The sequence below is a fragment of the Anopheles gambiae genome, chromosome 3 (assembly GCF_943734735.2).
Source record: "Anopheles gambiae chromosome 3, idAnoGambNW_F1_1, whole genome shotgun sequence".
NCBI lineage: Eukaryota > Metazoa > Arthropoda > Insecta > Diptera > Culicidae > Anopheles > Anopheles gambiae.
This window is the reverse complement of record NC_064602.1, coordinates 77,972,120-77,984,012: the sequence shown is the minus strand read 5'-3', so window position 1 is coordinate 77,984,012 and position 11,893 is coordinate 77,972,120. Positions and strand designations below refer to the sequence as shown.

Sequence of the window (11,893 nt, the reverse complement as noted above, 5' to 3'; positions counted from 1 at the left end):
GGACTTTCAATCCACCTGCAGCTCCACACTTTGGCGGATCTTGGGAGCGTTTGATACAAACCGTAAAAAAGGCGTTGCGGCATCTCTTCTATCAATGGAACGAAAGAAAACCTACTCCGGAAACACTACGGGCGACGCTGATACAAATAGAGTCAATGGTAAATTCAAGACCATTGACAGATATACCAGTTAGCTGCGAAGACGACGAAATTTTAACACCTTATCATTTTTTGATCGGAAGAAGCTTCGAGTGTGCACCTCCAGAAATATCTGAGACCAATCCTATAGATAGGAAACAATGGAAGCTTGTTCAGCATCACGCCAAGATCTATTGGGATAGATGGAAAAAAAAATATTTACCAACGCTTATCAAACGAAACAAATGGACGACCCGAATAGAACCGTTGAAGGAAGGGGATATAGTTATATTAGTGGATGAAAATGGATTGCCAGGAAAATGGATGAAAGGGCGAGTAGTGCAAGTAAATCTAGCAAAAGATAATCAAGTACGATCAGTAGAGGTTAAAATAGGAAATATTATTGTAAAACGACCGGCGGTAAAGGTAGCAGTAGTAGATGTCGAGCAAAAAGAACATCTTTTGAAGCATTCTAGCCATCATCTTAAACGGAATCTTATTGATGCTACGAGCGAAAATACTTCGAATGCTAAAATACTTCGTCCCTCATAACTCTTGACTGGCTGCGCTTATTTATTGTAAATAGGATTATTTACGGGTCGGAGAATGTTGCGCAGCGACCACATCAAAGGTGGCTGTTTGAATTTATAATTAAATAATTTATATTTTGTTCTTAGTAGGCTATGATAGCTTGTAATTTAGAGTATAAAAGGAGGAAATAGTTATAATAAATTAGTCTTACACCAGCATTTCAAGAGTGCGTTTCTCTATTTGGTGTTAAGATTCTCCCGGGTGAAACCAGGGCGAATACGATTGCCTTCTCGACGGCGCTTTACGAAATCAGTAGCGGCGCTTCCACGGCATAGACCTCCCAATTTAATTTGGAAAAGAGGTAACTAGCCTGGTAGGCCAATACTGAAATTAGTTTGGTGAAATAGAGTTGGACCGTTGACGCTCCTGAAACCCTTTTTGCCCGGGACGTTCTGTTCCGTGGCAGCAGACGGTTATCAAGCGCTCCAGAACGACCGAAACCTTCGCGGTCGGCTTGGCCGTCGGGCCCGGAACAGTGTCTGTAAAGGATCAATTTTCGGGCCAGAAGTACCTTTGTGGGAAGCAATCTGCGGCAACCACTTCAGGCAAGAGTTGGTTCAGCTGTTGTTCATTTCGGAGGCGCACTTTCTCCTTCAAAGAATGGCAAAGGGACAGGATCATGGCAGGGTCCTTTAGGCTGCTTCTGGCAAGCAATCGGAAGAAGTCATTATGGGAATTAATTGATGTGTAAATAGTGGAAACATAATCCCGGGCTACGAGAGTGTGTTTGAGTAGGCTGTGGCGTGGTTCTGGAGATTTCCGTTGGTCCAGAAGGCACACGAAGGTTTTGCTTGTTTGCTGTTTGTGGGGCAGAAGTAAGAAGACATTGATCGAAGCAAAGGAGTCAGTAAATTTTTAACAGATTTAAATTCCTGTTCTTCAGTATCAGGAGACGGTAACCAATAGTCGGAAAAAGGTGCTAAGGCAATCACTTAATTTAAAAATCATTAAGTAAATTAATTCCCACACTTCACTTTGTCACCTCACTCAGCAATACGGTGTATTTTGTTAATACCAGCAACTACCGGCGGCAATGTACAATGTGTCACCAAATGAGAAACACACCCCGAAGGCTGTACGCCACCCCGTCTGATCCGGAATCAGTAAGCTCTTTAACTCCAAATCAAAATGACAAAAACAAACCCACACAGGGACCAGCTAATCGTAACCATCCATGCACGTGGCCTACTACTCCTTGGTGTTGTGGTCGTCACGTAAGCTGAACAAAGTACTTTTGCATTTCCTTCTCGTCATTGCATGGTGCTATAAAAGGGTGAGTGGTTTGGATGTGATGGAAATGAATATTGTGATTTTACGATAAGCATCTCTGTCCTAGCAAATGTACGCCGGAATATAGGTTTCACAAGGTATTTATTACTTCTTAGAGTCTCCGTGTGTATGTGATACCATAAAAAATGAAGTCAATTATTATCAGAAATGGTCTACTTAGGACAAATCGCGTTTAAAATGTCAATATTTATTAAGATATTAGCGCACAGAACAATGAGTTGGCCTCTTTTGCGTGGAATTGCTTGGAGCTTAACTACCAATGTCGTCATTAAACCATTTTATGAAATGATGATGGCTTGTGTTCTGGCTCTATTAATTATTTTACGTGCAAAACTCAGCTATTTCGGTCTAGGGAGAACCACACCAATCAAAAGGGCATGAAAAAGGGCCGCTAACCCTGGCCATGGTTTCAATTACAATGTTCAACGTTCTATTCCCCTAGTATTCCCCGGTCAAAGTTACAGCATAATTGAGTGTAATGATGATAACGAAGGGTTTGATGTTTGATGAAAGCGCCGAGGATTATATGCCACGCCCGAATGCATTTAAGCACGTTCGACATGGTTTACCGTCGTGTCTCTGTAGCTCCGTATTCTGAATCGCCATGACTATTTTCGGAGCATATTAAAATCATCATCCAACCGTCGCATCACAAATCATTTTGTCACGAGTTTCGTTATGCCATTTTCATGATTCAAACGTGTTTCAAACAAGCATATATTTTGCAAATGGCGCAGAGCTGGTAAGAGGAAATGTGGAATGATGTGAGATACGGTGTAGGATCAAAGATGGAAGAAATGGTTCAGCAAGTTATTCGAATTATTCTTTCAAAACCAGAGTGTCTTGATAGAGAAGAATGCGTATTTTAGGAAAATGCTTATAATAATTCGAACTTTACTTGTGAAAAGGGCTGAATGTGATGGAAAAAATCCCCGATAAAATTTTTCTATATTTTGAGTAAATCGATAAAACATTGGATGAAGCAAACATGCAGAAAAAATCACCATTAACTGCATAAAAAATGGCTTTTTTAAGAACGCCCACTTTTGGTTTCCTATTGCCTTCCGATTTTTTTCTATCATGTCCTAAAAAACACTTCCGATGTGGATCGTTTTGCATGCATAATTTGGGAAATATGGAAAAATAACAACGTCTTTTTTTGTGCGATGCAATCTGCGTGAAATAAAAAAAGTCCGTCATAGCTGAAGGCAAAAACCATTTCCAAAAATAATCCGTCGTTGATTTGCGTCTACTACCAAAGAGCCTTTTTTCGTACCATGGCCACGGTATAAGCCACAAGCACTAAAATGTGTTGAAAGCGCCTGAGATGTAAATCCTTTTTGAATCCTGAAAATAGAAAGCATCTCAAATGCTGCCACCGCCGTGACTTGAAGCAGCGATGGGAAAGAGCATGTCAAGATTCGCTTCTCAATCTCCGTAACTATTGGCATCGTACTCTCCTGTGCAAACATATTAAAGGTAATTTCATTGCAGGACAATGTGCCTCTTCCAAATGTTTACTTAACAATCAGCGGAACCACACTGGGCAAGGAGTAGTCTTTACAGAGTGGTTCTAACAAAACCTTCCTCTGGGACTGTGGGGCATTGTGGAATGGAACAACAACGTCCCTATTGGTTTGGGGTGACATCAGTTGTTTGCGTAGGTAATTTAGTGAGGGAATGTAAAGTGACTTTGTTCAATAGTGTCACTAAAACAGGAAAAACATTCATTTTCAAAGCGTCCGTCAATTTAATATTCCATAAGAAACCATTATTAAGATGACTCAGAAGCATATCGGTGAATATATACACACTTTATTTAACTGTACACTTCCTCTGAATGCCTTTCCAAAGACACTCACAATAACATTTGCTCAAACACGTTTCTATTTACACTCTGCAAATCAACATTAACACTTGTTGCTTCACTCACTGCGTCACTGTTCCACTTAGCAACACGTAGTTTCGGCCCTAGTTACAGCAAAGGAAGCTGCGTTCAACTGATGATGGCCAACGGTGCGTTCCCGTTCGTGACACTTTCGATGTTTAACCAGTGCATTGGATTGGACGAAGGTTTTGGAGCAATCGGGATACTTGTGCGGCCGCAGTCCACTGTGAATGAGCGTGTGGCGCAGTAGGTCATACCGCTCCTTGAAGGCCTTCGAGCAAACGGCACATTCATGGGGCCGCTCGTTACTGTGCGTCTTGCGATGGCGTACGAGCACGTGCTTTTCGGTAAAAGCTTTTCCACACTGGTCACACTCGTAGGGTCGTTCGTTCGCGTGACTAAGCACGTGTGTCTTGAGGGCATGCAGCCGAACGAACTGCTTTCCACAGAGGCTGCAGCTATGTGGCCGATCCGACCGATGCAGCAGTCGATGGCTGGAGAGAGCGCTGGGTTGCGTGAAGGCTCGTCCACACGTCTCACACCGTAGACTGGGTCCTCTTTGGTCGTGCAGCTTCTTGTGTGCGGACAGTGTGGAGGAAAGCCGGAACGCCTTGGGACAGATGGCACACCGGAAAGGCCTTTCGTCCCTCGGCTGCAGGTTGTTGTTGTCAGTGTGGAGCAGTTGTCTGGAGGTGAAATAGGAACGGCAGCCTTGTTCAAACTGTCGTTGGGTTCCTCGAACATGTCGCGTGATACTTCCATCTCCTGAAAAGTGAAAAGGGATTGAAATGATAAACAGATCGGTGGTTGAAGTAGTAAATATGATAAGAGAAGGTTGCATACCTCTAAACAGAACGTTGTGTCGGACAACTGGTGGGAATCACGAAGCTCCGACGCTGGAGATCTGAAACACAAACAATATTATTCACAACAACTGATTACAGACATCAAATGCCGTCGGGAAATGGAGTGATTGGAATTAATCTCTATTGGAATATATCATCAGCCTGTAGAATATCTAACCTCAACCGTAAACAAACACCAATTGTAGCGAACTAACCCGTCAGCATGGAGGAGACTCTCACTAAGTTCGATGGAATCTCATCTCAGTTTGCACAGCTGTGAGAGCCATCAAGTTTGCTTCTGTTGAAGTCCTTTTTCCGTACCCTCCGAAGAGAACAGAGCACTGATTGGTCCATCGTCTGGCAACGCCCCTTTGGAAAAATGTCCTTCCAGGGAGAGTCGTTTGTAGAAGAGCAGACTCTGAGCGATTTGAACATGGTTGAAGAGTTTTCCAATAAATGTAGGGTGCATAATAATAGTGTGTGAATTGAACATACACCATTGTAAAAACAAACACTCTTCTAACCTTTTCGATTGTTTCGAGCACAAAACTTTCCGTCACGGAGCATTTCCCGATTCATAAAGGGTCAGGCAAATAGGTCTGATTGGGGAGTTATTCTCACAGATGGATGCAAAGGTTCATAAATCATGCAATATCCCGCAACTTCAACGTAAATTCGCGTAATATCAATTCGTTCAACTGGCTGTCGAGTAACGAAGCTGTCTTTTTCACGGATTCTTCCGGACTGTGCCCATGCAAATAGCGTTAATTAGCAGCGAGTTATTGTTGTCTTTGGGTTCTCGTTAAAAATGCTCAGGGTTTCCGCTGAAAAAACACGTCTGGCACCGATGGGGAGAGTTTTTTTGCTGCTCCAATATCTCTTAATGTACCGAATCACGTTTGTTTGAGTTTTTGGAAAACTTTGTTAAAGGTGATGTACGATTTTTCTTGCAACAAATATCTTGCAGAAGCCTTATGAAGTAAATAATGCAATCTCCTTCTTTGGGTAATTATGGCGTTGATTTCCTCCAAATAAAATCGTTTTTATAAATCGCGTTGGAGGTTTATACGGCTTCAGAATGCCTTGTGAAAATGGAAAAATGGGAAAGGTGTGGACCTGATTTTCCTTATATAAATAGGTAATACGGAAATGAAGTTCTGTTTTCTCCCAATCAAACATTTCAAGCCAAAATCAAACCAATTTCAAATAACAAACAACCGATCCATCAATTTCTCTGCACAAATCCGTTCCAGATTTCATTCCGGATGTTTAAAAATGTATGAAACAATGAAACTGTGTCCTGCTTTTCGGATTGTTTCTAGTTTCCCAATCATCTGGTCACTCATCGGTTGACTTGAGATCGAGATTGAGAGAAGGAAAGCTACACAAAAGTTGATGCTGTAGCTTGGTGTTGGTGAAGTTTTGTGTTCCAGTAAGCAAACAGTGGAGGATGAGAACGTTTTTACGAATCTGTGGATTGAATGTTTCATAAGACCAAAGAACGTGACCAATACAGGAAGGATAAAGAGATAAGGATAAGGGGTGGTTCGGACTAGAAAGTTTTCGTCACACGTTGTGTTTGTAGAAAGTGTGAAACTGAAGCCTTGCTGTAAGGAAACCTCTTTTGAGGAACATATTTCCTAACCTTTGAGGTTTACTTTAAAGTCTTTTCAAAAGTAATGAATAAATTAGAGAAGAATCATTTCATATTTCCGTATTTTTTTACAACATATTACACAGCCATGCATGTTTATGGATTCATTTGTTATGTTTCCCCATGATAACTGCGGCGAAATAATCCACTATTTTCCATTCCAGAACACTCCATTACGTATTCATATCCGTAAATGAAGCCAATCATGTTCAGTTATAATTTATGTTCGTTGCACACGCTTTCGCAGTAAAAAGTATTTTCCCGACACACTTTTTCCACCTGAAGGAAGTTTATGGAGGACGTTCATATCATATCCCATCCTGACCTGATTGTTGGGATCGTTGAATGAGATGCTGTATTGTGTTGACTTTAAGGAAGCCGTCCAATATCGACCGAATGATAGAGACGGGAACCATGTTAACAACCGAAAAGCGAAGGACAAAAGCTCCCTCCACCCATCACAACTGCCAGTACAAAGTACAAAGGTCCCAGGAACTCATTTATCGTCTGCTAATCCACACCAGGGTTGGTACGTTTAGCAAACAAATAGTTTTCATCGGAAAGCTAATTGAGGAAAGGATTCGTTTCGTTTGTCGCTGTGAGTATTTATCAACCTCAAATCGTGCGAATATAATTTCTTAATCCTTGGGAACGACACAACGCTTGTTTCCACGTAGATTAGACAGTGTTGGTGTACTCACATGCATTTAAAAGGCTTCCAAGATGAAGATGAATGGATCATTGGTGTGTTGTGGCATTCTGAAGATTCGTCCTCAGTCTGCGGAAGTGTTGTAATGAAGCTCGATTCCCTCAGCAGGATTGATTGAATGCCAATGTCTAGCTCCTGGTTCTCCGGGTGGAAATTAAAACTGAAAAGGACCGTAAATAAAAAAGAAACATTGATAATGAAGCTGGACGGTTCTGAATCTTCCAAATGCTCTTATTTTCAGGCTCAATTAGAAATCAATACATAAATTGACTGCATGCCACCGATCCGTGAAAATGTGATCTGTTCGTCATGGCAAAAAAGACATTGACAAGAATGTTCATTAGGGTCGAGGAATTACGACAAAAGTAAGTCATCAGGGGCTTAAAGGCCAATTAGTTGATTCAAAACCATAAAAGGGAGACCAAAAACTAATCTACTTACATGTCAACGATGTCCCAATCCATTTTAAGTTGTTACTTCCGCTGCGGGATGATAGGAACAGGATGTTTCCAATACCGGAGAGTTGAAGCGAACAATAAACGCGACAGAGAAACGTTTTTTGCATCAGTCTCTATTTCTTTCGGTAGGTCACATTCATATAAAGTAACACAAATATCCGGGATAGAAGATTAAAATTTGATTCACTACTTGATAAAAAAGATATATTCTGCTTGATTCAAAGATTCGATGTTCACAATACACTTCCCCGCCATGTCATCAATTGTTCCTTCTTTATCACTTGCTTAGCTACTATGATGCACAGAATATCATGCTTGGCCTTCACTGACAGGTTCACGTTACGATGGCAACGGGTCCAACTGATGTCAACTCCCCAATCACACCAATTCTATTCGACAGTTCGCGCAAAAGTGAGCCTGGCACAGTTTGACGCCATCGAAGTAGCTCCTTTCCTGGATGGTTCGGTTGAAGGGAAGTCCTTAAACGCACCCAAGTCATCTCCCTGCCCCACGAGGATGGCGTTGCACAAAGTAGAAAATCCGGAGCGAAGGCAGCAAGGTAAACAAATCTAATGCTTATATGTGCGACGGTACCGCTGAAGCTAGAAAAAAGACGATGGAAAACACCAGAAAGAGAAGGAATTATTCAGGCATGCCCTTCCACCATACCCCGTCAGTTGGTAAGGCAGGACACACGACACTGATCTGCACATAATCCGCGGACCTGCTGGGACCTCGTCGGAGTGAATTGCGGAACAACGGAAAAGAGTGAGTAAGGGAAGAAAAATGGAAAATTGGAAATAGGAAATCTCACTTCTCACAATATGTTGACCCTTTCTCTCATATCTTTGGTCTCTTTCAGGCTCTCTGGTCAGTTTCGGATCATTTCATGAGGACACGTGCGCGCTGCACATAAGCGATTATTTATTTTCCAAATCTGATTTACAATTCTTCGAGAGGACAAGGTGTTTGGTGTGGCGGAAATGAAGTCGTTTGTGATGGTTGTCATTTATCTGAACATGGAGCTCTTCCTATGTACTTCCTATGAAATATAATGTGTTGCCGAACTGCTACGCGCTTGTTATCTTCAGGTGAGCTTTGCGAAGGTCGACGGAGAAGGTGAGAACGATTACTGATTTACGGAAATTAGAAGGATTATGTATTTATCTCTTCTGTTCGAACAAAATGGCTCCATAAATAGTGTTGGAGCAGCATGGAGACACGGGTAAGCGTCCTTCTCCTTCTTCCATGTCTGCCATGGGGAAGAGATTTCCATGGAGCTCTCTATTCGTCGTTCTTTCTACAGGAATCGGGGGCACCAGAGAAGTCTTCGTGCTAAAGGGTAGTGAAAGAATAGAACATACTTGTAGAAGAGAGATGTCGAATGAAAGAGATAACGTACCGCGCACGCGAAAAGGAAGCGCATCCTGTTCCGTTTGCCGTGACGTCAGTGCCATGCGCAATTGCTAATTGACAAGGACATACGGGAACCAGTACATGATGAGACAACGAAGCGAAATGGAGGAGATCACGTTTATCGGAAAAGCGATTGGCCAAATAATGCCAAGGAAAACACTCTAATCTCTGATTTTCTGATGTTCCTTCCCGGGGGTCTCAGCACAGGAGGGGAACATGCACATACGGAACCTTGGGAGAGGACTCATGGTTGGTTAGAGAGGGACGAGACTGACGGTAGAAGGTAGTTTATGTATTTGGCAAAACCTTATTAACCGATTAGTGAGCTATCGGGTAGAGGATTCAATGGCGGAGGTGTTACAAATCGCTTCAACTGATGAGTATCGTTGCCTCAAATCTCATATATTGAGCGATTGTGTGTGGGTATCGATCGATTGTATTGGTGGTGAATATTCATGTAAAAAATCACTCATCCGACGTGTTTTGGAGGTTTTTTTGCTATCCTCGTGGAATTATCCATTCAACGGCTAATAGCAAACACAATTCACCCTGCAAAGCCGGTGTTGCTACGGATGTAGCTATCTATTTATTTCGAGTAGCTGGTAGACGTTTTCAGAACTGGCTTTGTGTATTTTGTATTTATTTGCGCAGTTTAAAAATTCGTCTGTCCTTTCTAGCTTAATATTTGCTACTAACTGCGTTTGGCGATGGCGCCCTGTTCCTCGATCAGCTGTGCTATTTGACCCTATTTGACCTGCTCGCGAATTGGCCCTTATTTCGGAGATCTGGTTGTCGCACAATCTAATCGTGTTATCTCTCTTTGTGAATCTTGTACGCCAGCTGTGTCAAACTCAATTCATAAGAGGGCCGCAAGTACAGATTTTCAGTGATTCGTGGGCCGCAAAGTTGAGAATAAAAAATATACCTCAATATTCATATAAAATACTGTTTAAAATCATTATTGTTAAACAAATTGACTTTTTGCACTCCTCGCTTCAAATCTGGAATAGTTTCTTATTTACAAATTTGCTATATTTTTTTTATGGTGCACTTTTTTATTTAAAAAAATGTTTAATGTACTTTTAAAGTCACATGCGTTGTTTTCATCTTTATTATTAAAATAGGAAATTTCTCATTAGTCGCGTTCTAACATGGTAGTTCTGTTAGAAAATATCGCTCAACCACACTTTTTCACTGAGGTATCTTTTTCGCGAGGCGAATCTTTTTCAAGCCATCCGAGCTATCCATCGCTGGATGAATAACAAAAATATTTGCCTGCAATTTTTTGACAGATCAAGAGAAAAATTGTTATAAAACGCGTTTAAACATTATTTTTGCTAGTTTCCAAGTACCAAGAACTCGTATCTTACAAATAATTTTGTTAAATTTCGATAATTTTATCTGACAAAGATTCGTGGTGTGTGATCCCATAAAGATTGACAAATTTTGTTTTGCACTCGAAGGGAGATGATTCGCGAATTGAGGTATGGACTGAGTGAGCTAATCTATTAATAAGCTATGCATCGCACGATTTCAGCATTTCAATTATTTTAATTCTTCATCTAAATACTTTAGGCTTAAGCATAATCATATCATTTTGGTTTAGATTTTTGGGGTGGTTCAAAAGTACATTGATTCGTATTGCAAAATGTGGGGTACACCAAATTCCAACTTGGCTACAATCTTTTTTATTAAAATTGATGGAGGCATGATTATGACAAAAAAACAGAAGTGGTTCCAATCGAACATCAATGATGTAACAGTATAAGGTTGGAGCCGTGCAAATCGGAGAAATTCGGAGCCGAATGAATCCTTTACTCGGCACTCGGGGGCATTGAGATGGTCAAATTCGGTGGGACCGACCGGATCCATTTCTCTCTGTAGATTAGCCGCTCCGTGCGACAACCGATGAGGGCGGTGGCAACGCTTTTTCGCATGCGATTTTATCGGACGGCCCGTCAAATTTTTATATGGGATTTGACCGATAACGTCCGACGACGAAATCGCATGTCCGACGTTATCTGTCAAATCCCATATAAATCTCGTCCGATAAAATCGCAATCGATGAGCGTTGCCACCGCCCTGACTCCAACGGTTCCGAATGGCTTTAAACAGCTCTATAGGCTTCGGACGGCACCGAACGGAACTGTTGGTTTGATTTGACCGGATTCGAAGTTGCTATAGCTAAGATCGAAAATGGTTTTGAGCCGTGGATGCGATTCTGACAATCCATCATCAGTTGTTGCGAAGTTTCCAAGTGTGTGTATCAAGTTATTTTCATTACTTTTTTGTTGGTAGAAGGTAGTCGCAAATCTATTTTTCCATATAGAATGTGCAATCGAGTGTGCACAATACTATGCTAATATTCAAAATTTAATCGAAACATAATACCGACTAAGTTTGCATTCAATTCAATGTTTCTTAAGGGTCTCGATTGTTCTGTACGATTGTGTAGAATAAGTTTATGAGATGTTATGGGTACATTCATGTTAGATTCGAAAAATATACCATCTAAATGATTGTTCTTCCCTGGAAAATTAAATACACTTCGACAAATAGTAATAACAGTTTTTTGGTTTGGAGTGATTTTGGCAATTCTCAAAATATTCTCGCGGGCCGCATTCAGCATTGACGAGGGCCGCATGCGGCCCGCGAGCCGCCAGTTTGACATACCTGTTGTACGCCATCTGCCGGGTATTTTGGGTATTTGATCGAATTGTCAAGTCAGCTTAATGTTTGTAAATAATGCTGTTCTCTGTCCGATCACACGCGGTCGATATCGTGCCAACATACCGTGAAAGATTAAGACAAACATCGACATGAGCTGGGTTGCGTGTTTTTGTAACGCCGGATGAGGCAGCCGTATCGTCTGGTCGTGCTATTTGGCCGCAAGGCACATTCCACC

At 41.6% G+C, this 11,893-nt stretch overlaps 2 protein-coding genes and 1 long non-coding RNA gene across 3 annotated transcripts; 1 reads left to right on the top strand and 2 right to left on the bottom strand.

The window, feature by feature from the left end:
• Positions 1–3,813: 3,813 nt before the first annotated feature.
• LOC133393174 (zinc finger protein 726-like) lies at positions 3,814–4,976 on the bottom strand. The gene is made up of 2 exons (XM_061656636.1): positions 4,967–4,976; positions 3,814–4,671 (listed from the first exon to the last, which is right to left on the bottom strand). The coding sequence occupies exons 1-2, from the start codon at positions 4,974–4,976 to the stop codon at positions 3,968–3,970; spliced, it is 714 nt and encodes a 237-aa protein (XP_061512620.1). The 3' UTR covers positions 3,814–3,967.
• Positions 4,977–5,291: 315 nt separating this feature from the next.
• LOC133392993 (uncharacterized) lies at positions 5,292–7,667 on the bottom strand. The gene is made up of 3 exons (XM_061655752.1): positions 7,556–7,667; positions 7,107–7,274; positions 5,292–5,776 (listed from the first exon to the last, which is right to left on the bottom strand). The coding sequence occupies exons 1-3, from the start codon at positions 7,576–7,578 to the stop codon at positions 5,761–5,763; spliced, it is 207 nt and encodes a 68-aa protein (XP_061511736.1). The 5' UTR covers positions 7,579–7,667; the 3' UTR covers positions 5,292–5,760.
• On the top strand, positions 7,588–8,641 carry LOC133392996 (uncharacterized). The gene is made up of 3 exons (XR_009765949.1): positions 7,588–7,697; positions 7,905–8,340; positions 8,435–8,641. It is a non-coding gene; the product is annotated as an uncharacterized LOC133392996 (long non-coding RNA).
• Positions 8,642–11,893: the final 3,252 nt, after the last annotated feature.

Excerpts from the sequence above, each read along its gene's own strand:
- LOC133392993 (XM_061655752.1), bottom strand. The coding sequence starts at position 7,578 with ATGGATTGGGACATCGTTGACAT. Across the intron at positions 7,275-7,555 it reads GATTGGGACATCGTTGACAT|TTTTAATTTCCACCCGGAGA; the intron begins GTAAGTAGATTA and ends GGTCCTTTTCAG.